Source organism: Desmodus rotundus, chromosome 4, assembly GCF_022682495.2.
Source record: "Desmodus rotundus isolate HL8 chromosome 4, HLdesRot8A.1, whole genome shotgun sequence".
Lineage (NCBI taxonomy): Eukaryota > Metazoa > Chordata > Mammalia > Chiroptera > Phyllostomidae > Desmodus > Desmodus rotundus.
The window spans coordinates 146,245,060-146,264,314 of NC_071390.1; the positions used below are offsets into that span (position 1 = coordinate 146,245,060).

Consider the following 19,255-nt stretch of genomic DNA (forward strand, 5'->3'; position numbering starts at 1 on the left):
GCAGGAACCCTTGTATTTACCATTATTTCTCTTAATGTAAGGCACCATGGATGGTATGATGTCCAATACTTTATGTACCAATAAGAATTTTTAAAAAATGCTGCCAATCATAGTTGTGAGACACTGAATGAAATTGCATTCCAATGGCAGAGATGTTAAAATGCAAGAAAATAAGAATCTTAGAATTTTTGAAATACATTGTACATTCTAATTCTTAAAACACATCTGCAAAGTAGGTATAATGATATCGTTTTACTTAGTTGAAATGCCTTTTTTAAAGTTGCAGTAATAGTAATAGTTCTAATAACATAATCTAACAATTATCGAGACTTTTTGTGCTAGGAACTATAGCGAACACTGCAGAGCTTTTCATTTCAGCAAACAGTGGTGTTCTCTGAAATAACTACTATTTTTAGCCCCATTTTGTTGATGAGCAAACTGAGGCACAGGAAGGTAAACTGATAGCTAATGCACGACAGAGTTAAATCAAGAGCAGGCTGAAGTTGAACTCAGTTCCCAGGTAATGCTCTCTATATTCAGATAGACTGCTCCTTCGTTAATGTGGTGAGCAACAAGGTTTAATAAATATTGTACTGACTCCAGAAGAAAACTAAGTATTTGTTTGGAGGGCATAATGATAAGTTTTAATGTTTGCAATTATGATAGAATATAATTATATGTTTAGGTTCCTAAAAATTTCTCTCACTTTCACAGGACTGCCCTGCATTTGGCCTGTGCCAATGGCCATGCTGGAGTGGTCACTCTCCTAGCAAAGAGAAAATGCCAGTTGAACGTCGTTGACAATGAAAACAAGACACCTCTGATTAAGGTATGTAGTACCCCACTGTGTCAACAGGAGATGGATTTATTTACTTACTGGATAAAAATGAATTTATTGCCCTGACTGGTGTGGTTCAGTGGATTGAGCTCTGGCCTGTGAACCAAAGGTTCAGTAGTCCAATTCCCACTAAGGGCACTGGCTGGGTTGCCGGCCAAGTCCCCAGTAAAGGGAGCTCAAGAGACAAAACACATTGATGTTTCTCTCTCTCTTTCTCCCCCCTTCCCCTCTCTAAAAATAAAATAAATAAAATCTTTAAAAAAATGAACTTGTTCACTAAACTATAAACTATTGGTGAAATTGTAGAATGTTTACTCTAATTTCCTAGAATTTACAATCTCTTTCTTGGCATAATACCGACAGGCTGTCCAATGCCAGGAAGAGGCATGTGCAACTATTCTGCTATACCGTGGTGCCGACCCCAACATGATGGACATCTATGGCAACACTGCTCTCCACCACGCCGTCCTTGGTCAGAATACAGCTATAGTAGCAAAGCTGCTGGCACACGAGGCAAATATGAAAGCGATAAACAAGGTATAGATCGATCAACTTTACTTACAAAATTATTGAAATACGTGTTTTTATTTTAGCCACAAGCATTTTCTTTCTCACATACATATACTGAATACAATATAGCAGGCCCTGTTACTGTGGACACTACTCCAAAGCCAGGTCAGGCAGGGCTGGAGAAATGTGGTGTCCACAGAAAGGGCAAAGCTCTGTCTCCAGCCACCCTTCACCCGAGAGGGAAAAGCTTCCTGTTGGTGCCTGGGACTGGGTGATGGGCTCAGAACACACAAAGACTGAAGGCCTGGGGGGAGTGAGGTGAGGGTGGGGGCTGGCTACTATGTAGGCAGGGGCTTAGGAAATGGGTGCTGCTGGGGATGGGTGGGAGGAGGCCTAGTACCCAGCAGTTGGGAGCTGTGTGAGTGCAAGTGGGAAGGGGGAGCAGAAGTCCACAGGCCCTGAACACTTCAGGACCCAAAAGTTCTGAGTTGTGGCAAGAGAGTTAGGTCGTGTCTTGACATTATCATATTTGTTTGGCCTTATTTACTTCTCTTGTCTCAGTTTCCCCATTCCACTTGTCCAGGAATTTCCCTAGTGTCTTACTAGTCTGTCAAATTTTCATTGGAATGTCTCTGAATCTTAGGGGGAAGATATTCAAGGTTAGAGTTGAATAGGGTGTGCCTATTCTGGATAATATTATATCTTTCTCCTCAGCGTTGTTACTCAGAAATGAAAGTGACTAGTAGTTTTCATTATACTGAAAATAATTTGTATAGATTAAAGCTAAAATTTTTATTGATAAGCCATTATATTTTTATTTCTGATGTATATTTTGCCTCAAATATAAAATAATTTTAAGAGCAATTAAAATAGGATTGGAACAAAAACAAATTTTTTAAAAAGTACATATTCATTAGGGTCCTAGGATTGTCAACATAATTGAGAATGCCTAGTTTCATGTTGAGCTTTCTAACAGCCAAGACAAAAGCTATCACCTCGTACTAGAAGAAAACCCACGGACCATTTGTAGTAAGCAATCCGTTCATCTGAAGCCTATCTCTTTTGATTTAGAGTCCACTGTTTTCGAAACCCTTTTGGAGCAGGAGTGACTGACATTGACATTTGGGGTCCTGATAGCTTGGGGTCCTGGTAGAAGAGTCAAGCAAGTGTGTATAACCTGGAGAAAACCTTCACCTCTGTTGAAAAGCGCTCAAAACTGTATCCCTGAAACTCTGTAATTTAGAAATGTGAATCTTTGCACAGAAAACTATTGACAAATTGGGATTAAGCAAAGTAAAGCATTTCTTTAGTACTGGGCATACAATGCACAGTTTTGTAATATTCCTTAAACACAGGTGATCTTTCTGGGCCCTTTTTCTTTTGGGACATAATAATGAACTTCTGACAAAGTACATATTCCTTGAAAATAATTTAAGAAATACTATAGATTTAATCATTTAGGTTATTAATTCAATAAAAATACTAAAAGCAGTTGCTACTAGGTTTTATAGTTTGGAGATACACAGACCAAAAACAAGCCTCAGCCCTTAAGAAGCTCTTGGTTTAGATGGGGATCCATAAAATAATGACAGTATGCCACGATGGATACTGTGACAGGAACAAAGAGTGTTGGAACCGGTACTGTAAATGTTTGAAGTGAGTTCTGGAGAATGGTGTTGCAGTTAATCTATTGTAGAGGAGGAGGTGGGCATTTTAAGGAGAAGCAGCAGCCAGTGACAGCACAGAGTGGGAAAAGGAAGGTGCTACCTTTTAATTACTTCCTGAATTATATGTTTACGTTCAGAGGATTTTTTAAATAAGTTTTAAAATTCAGTTTGGATGCGTGCAATTTTATATATTATAAATTGTTTTTGCTGCTTTACAGGATGGCCTCACACCACTTACACTTGCTGTAAGTGAAAAGAAAGAGCAAATGGTGGAAGTTTTAGTAAAGGCAGCTGCAGAAGTCGATCCGTTGGAAAGGTACAGTTGTTCGTTATTATTATTTCTTTTTGGTAAGCCTTAGTATTGCTCTAGAGTGGTACAATCACTCAAGTCAACAGAACTCTCAGAATCAAAAGTCGGTTATTGGCATTAGAATTGCTAAGGCCCCATTTATGACTCATCAGGGTCCATGTGAACCAAGTAGGATTGATTATATCTTCAGATCAATTGAGGGTAGACAGGGAGATTAAGCACCATTTTCATAAAGACCTGGTTCAGAGTTTTAGCTGATAGAGAAGGGATAGTAGATAAATATATTCTTTCTCAAGGTTGCAGAGGCTATTCGGGGTCTTTTTGGGTTCCAATAAATTTTTGGAATATTTGTTCTAGTTCTGTGAAATACATTATTAGAATCTTGATAGGAATTGCATTGAATCTATAGATTGCTTTGGGTAGTATAGACATTTTAATGATGGTAATTCTTCCTGTCTATGAAGTCGGTATATGCTTCCATTTATTTGTATCTTCCTCAATTTCTTTCTTTAGTGTTTTATAGTTTTCCAAGTACAGGTCTTTTACCTCCTTGGTTAAAATTATGCCTAGGTACTTTTTTGTTGTTGCTATAGTAAGTGGGATTTTTTTCTTAGTTTCTCTTTCTGATAATTCATTGTTGGTTTCTGAATATTGACTTTGTATCCCGTTACTTTGCCAAATCCACTTATTAGGTCAAGTAGTTTTTCGGTGAACCTATAGGGTTTTCTATGTACACTATCATGTTGCCTGTGAATAACGACCCTTTACTTCCTCCTTTCCAATTTGGATGCCTTTTATTTCTTCTTGTCTGCTCACTGTGACTAGGACGTCCAGTACTATGTTGAATGAGAGTAGTGAAAGCGGGAACCCTTGTAGTTACCATTATTTCTCTTAATGTAAGGCACCATGGATGGTATGATGTCCAATACTTTATGTACCAATAAGAAAAAAAAGAATTTTTTAAAAGATGCTGCCAATCACAGTTGTGAGACACTGAATGAAATTGCATTCCAGTGTCAGAGGTGTTAAAATGCAAGAAAATAAGCATCTTAGAATTATTAAAATGAATTGTACTTTCTAACTCTTAAAACATATCCAGAAAGTAGATATAATGATATCGTTTTACTTAGTTGAAATGCCTTTTTTAAAGTTGCAGTAATAGTAATAGTTCTAATAACATAATCTAACAATTATCGAGACTTTTTGTGCTAGGAACATAGCGAACACTGCAGAGCTTTTCATTTAGCAAACAGTGGTGTTCTCTAAAATAACTACTATTTTTAGCCCCATTTTGTTGATGAGCAAACTGAGGCACAGAAAAGTAAACTGATAGCTAATGCACGACAGAGTTAAACAAGAGCAGACTGAAGTTGAACTCAGTTCCCAGGTAATGCTCTCTGTATTCAGATAGACTGCTCCTTCGTTAATGTGGTGAGCAACAAGGTTTAATAAATATTGTACTGACTCCAGAAGAAAACTAAGTATTTGTCTTGAGGGAACAGGGAAAAGTTTCAATGTCTACAATTACATGAATAATTGTATGTTTTGAGATAGAGAATAATTATATGTTTAGGTTCCTAAAAATTTCTCTCACTTTCACAGGACTGCCCTGCATTTGGCCTGTGGCACTGGCAATACTGCAGAGGTCAATCTCCTAGCTGATAGCAAAATCCTGTTGAACCTTGTTGACATTGAAAACAAGACACCTCTGATTAGGGTATGTAGTAGCCAACTATGTCAACATGAGATGGATTTATTTCCTTACTAGAATAAAAATGAATTTATCTCATTTAACTATAAGTTACTGGTGGAATTGTAGAATGTTTCCTTTGAATTCCTAGAATTTACAATCTCTTCCTTGGCATACTTCCGACAGGCTGTCCAATGCCAGGAAGAGGCATGTGCAACTATTCTGCTAGACCGTGGTGCCGACCCACATATAATGGACGTCGATGGCAACACTGCTCTCCACCACGCCGTCCTTGGTCAGAATACAGCTATAGTAGCAAAGCTGCTTGCACACAAGGCAAATATGAAAGCGATAAACAAGGTATAGATGGACTTTATTCACAAAATTTTTGAAATACATGTTTTTATTTTAGCCACAAGCATTTTCTTTCTCACATACATATACTGAATACAATGTAGCAGGCTCTGTTACCGTGGACACTACTCCAAAGCCAGGTCAGGCTTGGAGTAGTGTCCATGGTAATGTGGTGTCCACAGAAAGGGCAAAGCTCTGTCTCCAGCCACCCTTCACCCGAGAGGGAAAAGCTTCCTGTTGGTGCCTGGGACTGGGTGATGGGCTCAGAACACACAAAGACTGAAGGCCTGGGGGGAGTGAGGTGAGGGTGGGGGCTGGCTACTATGTAGGCAGGGGCTTAGGAAATGGGTGCTGCTGGGGATGGGTGGGAGGAGGCCTAGTACCCAGCAGTTGGGAGCTGTGTGAGTGCAAGTGGGAAGGGGGAGCAGAAGTCCACAGGCCCTGAACACTTCAGGACCCCAAAGTTCTGAGTTGTGGCAAGAGAGTCAGGTCGTGTCTTGACATTATCAAAGTCATCCGCTTGTGCTCATAGCCACTCTGCCAGCCACGTACCTCCTTGGGGTTTTCCACGTCAGAGTGTAGCTCCTGCTCAGCCTCATGTAACTCCTCAGAGGGGTTGTCATTGTACATAGAGCACAGGTGATAGCAAAGCAGTCCACTGGCTTTTTCTCCTGGATATATATATATATATATCACCTCTTGCCACTGCAGCCCTGTCAGGAACAGCCTCAGTTGACACAGGTAGGGTCGATATTACATATTGGGTTGGGCAAAAAGTTCCTTAATTTTTTTTCTGTTTGATGGCTCTAGTAGTGCTTAGTTATCTTTAAGCTCATTGGAAACGATTTTGTTTGATTGTATTGTGAGAGCTGTCATATGAGCATGCATTTAAAAAAAACTTATCAAAATCTGTGAATTTTTGTGTAGCTATTTTAATATTGAAGATAGAAGAAAATAAGTGACATTTTCGTCATGTTATGCTTTATGATTTCAAGAAAGGTAAAAACACAACTGAAATGCAAAAAGGGATTTGTGCAGTGTATGGAGAAGGTGCTGTGACTGATGGAAAGTGTCAAAAGTGGTTTGCAAAGTTTCTGGGTACTATTAACATTTTGGCCAAATAATTCTTTGTTGTGGGGCTGTCTTATGCATGGGAAGATGTTCAGCAACACCCCTGGCCTCTACCCACTAGAAGCCAATATCAAGGGATAGTTAACATACTCAAAACATCCAAATCAATAAAGTTGATGGTGAAAATGAAAAATGTTTCCTTTATTTTATGGAAAACACATGTGGACTTTTTGGCCAACCCAATATTTGGAAGCTCAAGCATGCCCTAATTGCGAAAAAGGAAAAGGAAGGGACAGAGCAATTAGAAATATGCAGGCCAATTTGGAAATGTGGCAATGGAAGGGAAATAACCAGAAGAGTTTCTTTTTATTTGTTTGTTTGTTTTTGGTTTTTCCTCTCCTTTCAGTTTATATGTTTAGGTCAGGTGCTCTTCAGGTTTTGGAAACAGTAATTTTTAGTTTGGGAGAGAGCGTCAGTGAGTTGTAAACTTGCCTCCAGGATCAATCCTAGGAGGTTCTGAGGCAGCCAGATTGGCAGTGAGCAGTGGTCATCAGATGGGAAACAAGAGGAAAGGACAGGTAATTAACTGAGATATTATCCTGCTCTGTCAGCAACAGCCACTTAGATAAGAGCCTGAACTCTCTTCTCAAATCTACAAGGTCTAGATCGGACATAAGGAGGAAATAAGTAACAAAATCAAGTTGCGTTTGATTTTGTTACTTACAAACTCAGTAAGTTTGAAATCAATAAATCAATACTGAGTTTATCAGTCCCTTTCCACCCCTACACAGGAAATTATATGCAATTTTGGTAAGTTACTCATATCTCTTACACTTTCACTTGGCCCAGTCCTCAAATGGCAGAAGGATTTGGCTGTGCAGGTGAGAGACGAGACTAAAGTGAGTGTGTACTGCACTAGTTCTCAGCTTGAAGTGTGCTGGTGAATTGCAGTCACCTGAGAAGCTTTAAAAAGTTTACAAGCCTAGGCTCTTTCTTAAAGATTTTGATTGAGTAAATCTAATAATGTCTGGATGTGTGCATTTAGAAATATTTCCTTGAGATTCTGATGCAACACTTGGTTAAGAACTACTGAATGGATAAGTGTAATGTATAAATTCACAGATCCCACAAACTTCAGAAATCTCTAGGAGAGCTGGAATTTGATAGGTGACGATACTTGCTCGAACTCTTTCCATTCCAGCAGTATTGGCCTGACTTTCAACTCTTTCTACCTCTTCGTTTGGAAATTATACAGGGGACACTGTTGGCAATATCTACTGACTCAAAACCCACCTTTTTTCTTTCAACCATCAGTCATTCACTAGCACTCAGAGTCTTTACAAACTTGCTTATGGGTCGTCTGTTCTGTAGTAGAATCTGACCCTTTAGGGATTTTGCATCTTTTGTTATTGTTCAGGTCCTTAGATCAGCCAATGTTTGCTACAAGCAGGATTTTCCAGAAATAATATTGTCTTGAGCCTTCTTTTTAGCTGAAGCTGTGTGGTAGACTCTCTCAGTGCATCTGTTAAATTCATAGAGCCCCGGCCTAATCGGGATGGCAGTTTTAAACATCAGAACCATGAATTTAGCAACAATAAAGATGAGAATTGTTTTACTAATTTAGTTTCAGCAGTCCTGTGAAATAATATCTATTTGATTAACATTCTGGGAGAAATAAATACTAATCGATTGTAGTTTTAATAACTATTGGCAAAATTTTTGTAGTGGGTATTATTAGTCTAAATAATGATTTTTTATCACATATTGGGGCCCACAATATTGATAAAACATATGATACTAATGAAAGGAATGGTTTTAAACACAAATATTTGCTTTATACACGCCCATTAAAAAACACAGGAAATATAAAACCACAGGTGAGCTCCAGACTGAATGTGGGCCCTGGATATATTTAGTTTGCATCCACAGATTGAGTCGACCTTTAAAATTTAGGAGACTCATGTGGAAGTCTGGATTTCAAGCTTCTCTTCAAGAAGCGAATCTGGCACCGCATAAACCCCTCCTGGTGTTTGTTCTGCTGTGCAGAGGCTGCCCTCCTCATAGGAGACGTCGGTTCCCCAGTTTGCTGCCATCCCCACCTGGATTCTGCACTTGCTTGGGCCAGCCCTTAAGAAGCTCTTGGTTTAGATGGGGGTCAATAAAATAATGACAGTATACCATGATGGATACTGTGACAGGAACAAAGAGTGTTGGAACCGGTACTGTAAATGTTTGAAGTGAGTTCTGGAGAATGGTGTTGCAGTTAATCTATTGAAGAGGGAGAGGTGGGCATTTTAAGGAGAAGCAGCAGCCAGTGACAGCACAGGGTGTGAAAAGGAAGGTGCTACCTTTTAATTACTTTCTGTATTATATGTTTACGTTCAGAGGATTTTTTAAATAAGTTTTAAAATTCAGTTTGAATATGTGCAATTTTATATATTATAATTTTTTTGCTGCTTTATAGGATGGCCTCACACCACTTACACTTGCTGTAAGTGACAACACGGAGGAAATGGTAGAATTTTTGGTAAGGGAAGCTGCACGTATCAAGCAGTTGGAAAGGTACAGTTATACACTTTTTTTAACCTTAGTAGTATTCTAGAGTGGTACAATCACTGATATCAACAGATAGCTCTAAATCACTTCTGGCCAAGATGGAGGCATAGGTAGATACACTTTGTCTCCTCGCACAACCCAAAGAAGGACAACAAGAAATTTAAAAACAAATAATAACCAGAACTATCAGAAATTCGAACTTTATGAAGTCTGTCAACCAAGATGTTAAAGAAGAAACATTAATTCAGAATGGTAGGTGGAGCAGATGGGCAGCTGGGGTAGAGAGGACACGCAGGAAGGCAGCAGCTGGAGGACTGGGATGGCAAGGTGGCAGCCGGGGTATCCCAGCGTGCTAGTGTGGGGAAATAAAGCCTCAAAACCATTGGATGTAAAAGGGGTGCGACATTGGGAGAAATCCCAGGCTCACAGGAGAGTTTGTTGGAGAGGCTCACAGGGTCCTTGAATGTAAACAAACCTACACACCTGGAAATCATCACCAGAGGGGCCTAATTTGCTTTTGGGTAATGGAGGGGAAGTGCTGAAAGCTGGCTGAGAGCTGAGCAATTGGCATTGTTTCCTCTTGGACCCCTCCCCCACATACAGGGCTATAATAGAGCAACTGGTTTGCTCTGCCCCAGCAAATACCTAAGGCTCTGCCCCTTACAATGTAACTGCTGCACTGAGACAAAGAAATATGGCTCAAATGAAAGAACAGATCAAAATTCCAGAAAGAAATACAATTAAGGGATGAAGAGATAGCCAACCTATCAGGGACTGAGTTCAAAACACTGATAATCAAGATGCTCACAGAAATAGTTTGAGTATGGTTGCAAAATAGAGGAAAAAGTGAAGTCTATGTAAAGTGAAATGAAGAAAAATGTACATGGAACTAACAGTGAAGGGGAGGAAACCAGGACTCAAATCAACGATTTGGAGCAGAAGGAAGAAATAAACAGTTAACCAGAACAGAATGAAGAAACAAGAATTCAAAAAAATGAGGAGAGGCTTAGGAACCTCTGGGACAACTTTAAACATTCCAACATCCAAATCATAAGGGTACCAAAAGGGGAAGAGAAAGAGCGAGGAACTGAAAACTTATTTGAACAAATAATGAAGGAAAACTTGGCCCTTCTGGCAAAGGAAATAGACTTCCAGGAAGTCCAGGAATTCCAGCAAGTCCCAAAGAAATTGAACCCAAGGGGAAACACACTAAGACACGTCATAATTAAGTTACCCAAGATTAAAGATAAGGATAGAATCTTTAAAGTAGCAAGATGAAAGGAGAGAGTTACCTACAAAGGAGTTCCCATAAGAGTATCAGCTGATTTCTCAAAAGAAACCTTGCAGGCAAGAAGGGGCTGGAAAGAAATATTCGAAGTCATGAGATGCAAGGACCTACATCCAAGATTGCTCTATCCAGCAAAGCCATCATTTAGAATGGAAGGGCAGTTAAAGTGCCTCCCAGATAAGTTCAAGTTAAAGGAGTTCATTGTCTCCAAGCCTTTATTATATGAAATGTTAAAGGGGCTTACCTAAAAAAAAGAAGATAAAAAATATGAACAGTAAAATGACAACCAACTTACAACTATCAACAACTGAACCTAAAATGAAAACAAAAACAAAAACAAAAACAAACTAAGCAAACAACTAGAATAGGAACAGAATCACAGAAATGGAGATCACATGGAGGGTTATCATCCAGGAAGGGGAGGAGGGGAGAATGGGGGAAAAGGTACAGGGAATAAGAAGCATAAATGGTAGGCACAAAATAGGGGGAGGTTAAGAATAGTATGGGAAATGGGGAAGCCAAAGAATTATATGTACAGCCCGTGGACATGAACTAAATTGGTGGAATGCATGTAGGAGGTGGGGGTGCAGGGTGGAAAAATGGGACAACTGTAGTAGCATAATCAATAAAATATATTTTAAAAAATTAACAAAAGAAAACAAAATAGAAAGCTTTGAATCAAAAGCCAATTATTGGCATTAGAATTGCTCAGGCCCCATCTATGACTCATCAGTATCCATGTGTGACAAGAAGGATTATATCTTCCAGTCAATTGCGGGTGGATAGGGAGGTTAAGCACCATTGTCATAAAGACCTGCTGGTTCAGAGTTTTAGCTGCTGGAGAACGGATAGTTGTAGTCCTGGCCGGGTCCTGACTTCTCTTAGTTCTCTGTCCTTAGTATGGTTAGCTAGGATAATAGAAGTATTGTGTTATCTGTTTTACTGAATTAATATATTTATAAATAAATTTAGTTTCAAGTTATATAATAGCTGAGGTGCTGTGAAATACAAACCACAAAGAAAGAATAGCTAATAACTAAAATTAATAACATTTTCTGAAACCTGCAACATATGAATGTTAGAAGGTATGAAAAACTTACATTGAGGGGTTTTTGGGGATTCCAAAATAGGTTCAACAAATAAACTTCATGAACAGATTTTTCTTTTGCTTTACTGTTTCTCTGAGCATCTCCTTTTGACGTATTATCTCTTTTAATCAGTCATCCTAACAACCTTGTACAATAAGACAGGAAGGTTCTTATTTGTAGAGGAAGACTTGGAGCCAGAGAAGAGAGACTTGTTTGAGAACAAGTAACTGTTGGTTACAGTGCTAGGACTTTTGAGTTCAAGACACTTGCCACTAATATGTCGATCTAACTCTAATTAATTCACATAACTGTACTGCCCTCAAATCATGACTGTTTCATGTTGCTTTTTCTTTAAATAAGAAGTTTGTAGAATTTACAAATTTGAACTGTATGGTATAAAGCTTTAGTATTAGCTCTGATATTATTTGCAGTACTCTAAGAATTTAATATACAGGGTCTGGTAGATGTAGCACCTGCTTGAGTGTGGTTGGTAGGGTAATAACATGGATGTAGTAATTTCTAGTTTTAATTTGAACATTTTACCTAAAATGTCATATGGTGTGTTTGAGTGTGATACTGTTTTGTTACAGAATTACATGCTTATGATTTCGTAGTATTTTTTTAAATTCATGAGTTTATTTTATTTTATTTTATTTTTATTGGTATTCAATTACAGTTGTATGCCTTTTTTCCCCATCCCTCCACTCCACCCCAGCCGAACCCACCTCCTTCCCCCACCTCCACCCTCCCCCTTGATTTTGTCCATGTGTCCTTTATAGTAGTTCCTGTAATCCCCTCTCCTCACTCTCCCTTCCCCACTCCCGCCTGGCTATTGTTAGATTGTTCCTAACTTCAGTGTCTCTGGTTATTTTTTTATTTTATTTTATTTATTTTTTATTCAGTTACAATTGTCTGCATTTTCTCCCCTTCCCTCCACCCCACCCCAGCCAGTCCCACCTCCCTCCCCCACCTCTACCCTCCCCCTTGATTTTGTCCTTGTGTCCTTTATAGTAGCTCCTATAGACCCCTCTCCCCACTATCCCCTCCCCACTCCCCTCTGGCTATTGTTACATTGTTCTTAATTTCAATGTCTCCAGTTATATTTTGTTTGCTTTTTTCTTTTGTTGATTATGTTCCAGTTAAAGGTGAGATCATATGGTATTTGTCTCTCACCGTTTGGCTTATTTCACTTAGCATAATGCTCTCCAGTTCCATCCATGGTGTTGCAAAGGGTATAAGCTCCTTCTTTCTCTCTGCTGCATAGAATTCCATTGTGTAAATGTACCATAGTTTTTGGATCCACTCATTTGCTGATGGGCACTTAGGTTGCTTCCAGTACTTGGCTATTGTAAATTGTGCTGATTTCGTTGTATTTTGTAATAAAAAGTGGCATTATTAATGCCAGACTGTGTATTTGGAAAATATTTTTATATCAGTATTAAGATATTAATGTTATTTCTCACCTATTTTTTTATACACAGCAGTCATCAACAAAATTCTGTATGTGAAACAGAAAGCAGACCTCAAAGTCTTTCTGAAAGTAGCAAAAGTCTTGGTAAGTCTTCTGATAATGAATTATTCTTGATGATCTTACCATACATAAGAGTAAAGAAGTTTTGATAATGAAAAAGCAGTGAAAAAACAACAGTAAATTGCATGTATAGTTGTTTTCCTTACTTTCTTTCTTAATAGCATGGTATTCAGTATTACTTAAAAAGTTAACTGTAAGTAATTTAAAATCTGGGGAAATATTGTCTGAAAAGTTCATTTATTTAGTCATTATCCCTAAAATTCCTGTAATGTTTTTATGTAAAAAAAAAGATTTTAAAGTTAGGATGTTGTATGTTTCTTCTATAATCACTTAGTAGCAAATTGGACTTGTTATAAAAATGGACCTTTTCTTTAGTTTCTATAGCAAATGGTACTTTTTAAATTCTTTATTTTTCTACAGTTGATTTAAAATGTATTTTACTTTTTTCTTTAATAGTGGTTGAGAAGTCTAAGGAGGACTCTTTGGGAAGGTAGGATTATGGATTTTTAAAAATTATGTGTTAACTAAGGGAATGCAGAGACAAGAAACACACATTTCTTGAGTGTTCTGCCCTGGGCTGGACACTGTGTTATGTGATTAACACGTGTTGTATTGTCTCCGCAATAGCTTTGCAAAGTAGCTGTGCTCTGATAGCCTACTTTTCATTAATTAGGCAACTGTGGTTCAGGGAGGTTGATTAATTGACCCATGATTCCACAATTAACAAGTGGCTGACCCATGATTTGAGTGTCATCCTGCTTGGCTCCCAAATCCATTCTGTTGTCCTTCAACACACACTGATAACTTCCTGTGTAGCACTGGCATCAAGATAAACACAAAAATCAGTTCACCTCAGAAAGTCAGATCTAGTTGTGTGGTAACTCTGACTTAGAGTTTTCCTAAGAAGTGCAGTTAGTCCAAGCATTTGTCTTAGGGTCAGGCACAAATAACGTCCCTTTTTTATTACAAAATCATAAACATGTCATTCTGTAACACAATGATATCACACTCAAGCATATCATATTATATTTTAGGAGAAATGTTCAAATTGAAACTATAAATTATCACACCCACACTTACCAACCACACTCAAGCAGGCGTTACTTCTGCTGGACCCTGTACTTGACAATTGCAGTGGTAACTAGTACCTTGTTTTTCCCAAAAAAGATTTTAGGTCACATTACAGTTAGTAATGGCCACATAACTAACTTCCGTAGGTTTTGCCTAAGGAAGACCTACCTAATCAGGCAAGTGTTTTTAAGCATAATGGTATCTATCCTTCTTGATATGAATTATTTTTCTGTAAATGAAGAATATCTATGTATAGACCATGTTATGTCAATTAAATTCAGCATCTATTTATAGGATATTTCTAATTGACTTCTCTACTCCCTGACTTCCCAGTCTGGTTTTCCCTTCAGGCTACTAACTTTACCTAGTTGTATGAAGTTTTTTCTATTTTTGTAGAGTCCTTTTTTCCTTCCATGACTTTTTTTGGGGGGGCGGGGATTTTTTAACTTTCTTTTCTGCCTTTTTTGGTGTTTCTCTCATTGTGTTATTTTTTCCACTTCTGCCAGCTATATGTTCTCCATTTTTCTATAAAAAAAGTCAAAAGCACATAGAATTTTAGGACTTTAAGGAATCTGAGCAATTGATTAATCAAAACACACTCTAGTACTTCAACCTGTGCTTAACATCATGGTCACCTTGTGTTTAACATTCTGGCCAACTGGTTGCTTACATGGAGAATTTGAAACTCAAAGAAATTAAAGTGACTTTTTTGAACATGGTCGGTGGTGGGAGTGGGATGTAAACTCTGCCATTTACTGGATTTTTAATTCAGCCTTTAGGACTTTTGGTGAAAACAAATTAACTTCAGGCTTTGCCAGTATGTTGGCTGTCACCCTTTGTGGGAACTTAGAGAGCACCTTCGTTGGATTGTTTATAGGTTGGGCGAGGTGGAGGCAGAAATAGATAACTAAATGCTTGTTTTTTTAAAACAAGCCAAATTTTAATTATATCAAGAAACTTCGTTTAATACACAGATAACTGAACTTTTACTCAAATTTTTGGTTGTTTTTAACAAAATGAACTCATTTTTGTTGGCTATTTTTACTCTTAAGTCTTTCCTGTAAAACTGGCGCTAACGATTCATGGGTATCAAATGATGAAGACTGCGACTTTGGTACTAAGGTAAAGTCTTATTCATGGAATTAATTTTCCTGCTCTGAATTTAGTTTTGTGTAGCATTACTCAAAAAGTTTAGTAGTGGTCGACTTATCATTGTTTTATGTTTGTAATGGAAGAGTGGTCAGAGTCAACCATTTTTGTAGAAATATGATCTGTTGCATTTTTAAAAAATTTTAAGTACTGAAGGTGGGGGCTGAAAAAGAGAAAGGGCTGGAAAATACATAGTGATAGAAAAATTATATGGGGGAAAAGTTTCCCACAATAGAGGAGATATGAAATTTGGATAAGGATTGTTTACGTGACTTTTAAATTATATCAGCATGCTTTTTATGATACTCATGCCTAAATGGTTCTTTAGTGGATCCAATTACTTATTGTAATAATCATGAAATCTTCTTGGTGTCTCTCAGTTCCAAAATTATATATCATATAATATATAGTTTATTTCTTCTTAGACTGCTTTCATTTTGGTATCATGTAATTGTTAGGAGAAAGTTTTCTCCATTTCTTACCTGGGTTCTACATTTGAACTGAAATAATATTATAAAATGTGTAAATGTATTTATTTAGTCAGGTTTTAAAAAAATTAACTTACTTTTTTAATTGTATTTTTTCCATTGCCATTTAGACCCTTTACACCCCGCCCCACACTCACCACACTGTTGTTCATGTCTGAGAGTCCTTTTACCTTTTTTCTTGATCCCTCTACTCCCTAAACTCCACTCCCCATAGCTGTCATCCTGTTCTCTGTAAGTCTGTCTCTGTTTTGCTTATTAGTTCAGGGTGTTCATTAGATTCCACACATGAGTGAAATCATGTGGTATTTGTCCTTCTCTGACTGGCTTATTTCACTTAGCATAATTTTCTCCAGGGCCATCCATGTTGTCACAAAGGGTAAATATTTTTCTTTGTTATAATGGCCAAGTAGTATTCCATTGTGTAAATGTCCCATAGTTGATTTATCCACTGGTCTACTGATGGACATTTGGGCTACTTCTCTATCTTGGTGATTGTAAATAATCTGCAATGAACATAGAGGTGCTGATGTTCTTTCAGATTAGTATTTTGTGTTTCTTCGGATAAATTCCCAGAATTGGGAATGTTGGGTCAAAGGGCAGATCCATTTTTAATTTTCTGAAATATCTCCATACTGCTTTCCACAGTGGTTGCACCAATCTACATTCCCACCAATGGTGCAAAAAGGGTTCTTCTTTCTCCACATCCTTGCCAGCACTTGTTGTTTGTTGATTTATTGATGATAGCCATTCTGACAGGTGTGAAGTGATATCTCGTTGTGGTTTTAATTTGCATTTCTCTGATGATTAGTGATGTTGAGCATTTTTCATATGTCTATTGGCCCTCAGTATGTTTTCTTTGGAGAAGTGTCTTTTCAGGTCCTTTGCCCATTTTTTAATTGGATTGTTTGTCTTTTTGGTGTTGAGTTTTGCAATTTCTTTATAAATTTTAGATATTAATCCCTTATCAGATGTACCAGTGAATATGTTCTCCAATCCCATGAGCTGTCTTTTCATTTTGTTGATGTTTTCCTTTGCTGTGCAAAAACATTTTAGTTTGATGTAGTCCCATTTGTTTATTTTATCTTTTGTTTCCCTTGCCTTAGGAGATATATCAGTAAAAATATTGCTACAAGCAACATCTGAGGCTCTACTGCCTATGTTTTCTTCTAGGATTTTTATGGATTTGGGTATAATATTTAAGCCTTTAATCCATTTTGAATTTATTCTTGTGTGTGGTGTGAGAAAGTGGTTTAGTTTCATTTTTCTGCAAGTGTCTGTCCAATTTTCCAAATACCACTTATGGAACCAAGTACCTTTGGCCCATTGTACATGCTTTCTTTCTCTGTTGAATATTAATTGACTATAAAGGTGTGAGTTTATTTCTGGTTCTCTATTCTGTTCCATTGATTTATATGTCTGTTTTTATGCCAATACCATGCTGATTTGATTTCTGTGGACTTACAGTATAGTTTGATACTTGGTAGCATGATTCCTCCAACTTTGTTCTTCTTTCTCAAGATCACTGTTACTATGGCTATGCAGGGCCTTTTGTGGTTGCATGTAAATTTTTGAAATATTTTTCCTAGTTCTATGAAATATGTCATTTGAATCTTGATAGGAATTTTGCTGAACGTATAGTTTGCTTTGGGTAGCATGGACATTTTAATGATGTTAATTCTTCCTATCCATGAACACAGTATGTCATTCCACTCATTTGTATCTTCTTCAATTTCTTTCTTCAGCATCTTAAAATTTTCCAAGAACATGTCTTTGACATCCTTGATTAGGTTCATTTCTAGGTATTTTATTCTTTTTGAAGCAATTGTGAATGGGATTGTTTTCTTATTACCCTTTCTGTTAGTTCATTATTGCCATAAATAAATAAAATGCAGCTAATTTCTGGATATTAATTTTTTATCCTGCTACTTTGCTGAATTCATTTACCAGTTCTAGTATTTTCTTGGTGGAATCTTAGTGATTCTCTACGTACAGTATCATGTCATCTGCAAATATATAAAGACAATTTTATGTCTTCTTCTCCAATTTGGATGCCTTTTATTTCTTCTTTTTGTCTGATTACTATGTCTAGGACTTCCACTACTATGTTGAATAAGAGTGGTAAAAGCAGACATCCCTGTCTTGTTCTTGATCTTAAGGGGAATGCTTGTAGTTTTTGCCTGTTGAGTGTGCTTCTGGCAGTGGGTTTCTCATATAAGGCCTCTATTATGTTTAGGTATGTTCCCTATATTCCCAGTTTGCTGAGAGTTTTGATCATAAATGGTGGTAGATTTTATCAGATGCTTTTTTTCCTGTATCTATTGATGTAATCATGTGGTTTTTATCCTTCATTTCATTTATGTGTTGAATCACATCTATCAATTTGCAAATGTTGTGCTAACTTTGCATTTCTAGAATAAATCCTACTTGATCATGGTCTATGATCTTTTTGATGTATTACTATATGAGGTTTGCTAATATGTTGTTGAAGATTTTAACATCTATGTTCATCAGGGATATTGGCCTATAACTTCTCTTTTTTTTGCAGTGTCTTTACCTGGTTTTGGAATTAGGATAATGCTGGCCTGGTAAAATGAGCTTGGGAGCCTTGCCTCTTGAATTTTTAAAAATAGCTTGAGAAGGAGAGGTGTTAGTTCCTCTCTGAATATTTGGTAAAATTCTCCTGTGAAGCCATCCAGTCCAGGGGCTTTTGTTTGTTGGGAGTGTTTTGATGACTGCTTCAATCTAACTTGGTGTAATCTGTCTGTTCAGATTCTCTGATTCTTCCTGATTTAGTTTGGAAGATTGTATGTTTGTAGGAATTTATCTATTTCATCCAGGTTATTCAATTTGTGGGCATGTAGTTGTTCATAATATTTTCTAACAATCCTTAGTCTTTCTTTGGTGTCAGTTGTTACTTCTCTTTCATTTCTGGTTTTATTTATTTGGGTTGTTTCTCTTTTTTTTCTTGATGAGTCTGATTAAAGGTTTGTCAATCTTGTTTATTTTTCCAAAGAAGCAGCTTTTGGATTCATTGATCATTTGTGTCCTTTTTTAAGTATCTATTTTTTTTTTTAAATTTCTGATGTGTACTTTACTTCCTTCTACTCAGTTTGGGCTTTGTTTGTTGTTCTTTTTCAAGTTCCTTTAAGTGTAAGGTTAGATTGTTTATTTGAGCTTTTCTTGTTTTTTGAGATAGGCCCATAATGCTATGAATTTCCTTCTTAGGATAGCTTTCCTTATATCCCATGGATTTTGGATTGTTGTGTCTTCATTTGCATTTATTTCAAGGTATCTTTTGATTTCTTCCTCAATGTCATTGTTGACCCATTCATTGTTTAATAACATGTTTAGCTTCCATGTCTTTGTGCATTTCTCAGTGTTCTTCTTACAATTCATCTCTAGTTTTATAGGATTGTGGTCTGAAAAGATGATTGATATAATTTCAGTCTTCTTAAATTTATTGAGACTTGTGTCCTAACATGTGGTCTATCCTAGAAAATGTTCATGTACATTTGAAAAGTATATCTATTCTGCTGTTTTCGGGTGAAATGCTCTGAAGATGTCAATTAAATCCATTTCATCTAGTGTGTCCATTAAGGCCACTGCCTTCTTATTGATTTTATGTCCGGAAGCTCTATCCCTTG

General features: G+C 37.2%; 1 protein-coding gene across 1 annotated transcript in view; it reads left to right on the top strand.

Annotated features, from left to right (window-relative positions):
• The window catches only part of LOC112316790 (ankyrin repeat domain-containing protein 26), a 187,305-nt gene that overhangs the window by 4,813 nt on the left and 163,237 nt on the right, over positions 1-19,255 (top strand). Inside the window, exons 2-10 of the mRNA XM_071221352.1 lie at positions 715-829; positions 1,202-1,375; positions 3,234-3,331; positions 4,928-5,042; positions 5,202-5,375; positions 8,905-9,002; positions 12,854-12,927; positions 13,360-13,393; positions 15,027-15,096. Of these exons, the coding sequence (XP_071077453.1) occupies positions 715-829; positions 1,202-1,375; positions 3,234-3,331; positions 4,928-5,042; positions 5,202-5,375; positions 8,905-9,002; positions 12,854-12,927; positions 13,360-13,393; positions 15,027-15,096 (952 nt within the window). The remainder of the gene's footprint in view (positions 1-714; positions 830-1,201; positions 1,376-3,233; positions 3,332-4,927; positions 5,043-5,201; positions 5,376-8,904; positions 9,003-12,853; positions 12,928-13,359; positions 13,394-15,026; positions 15,097-19,255) is intronic.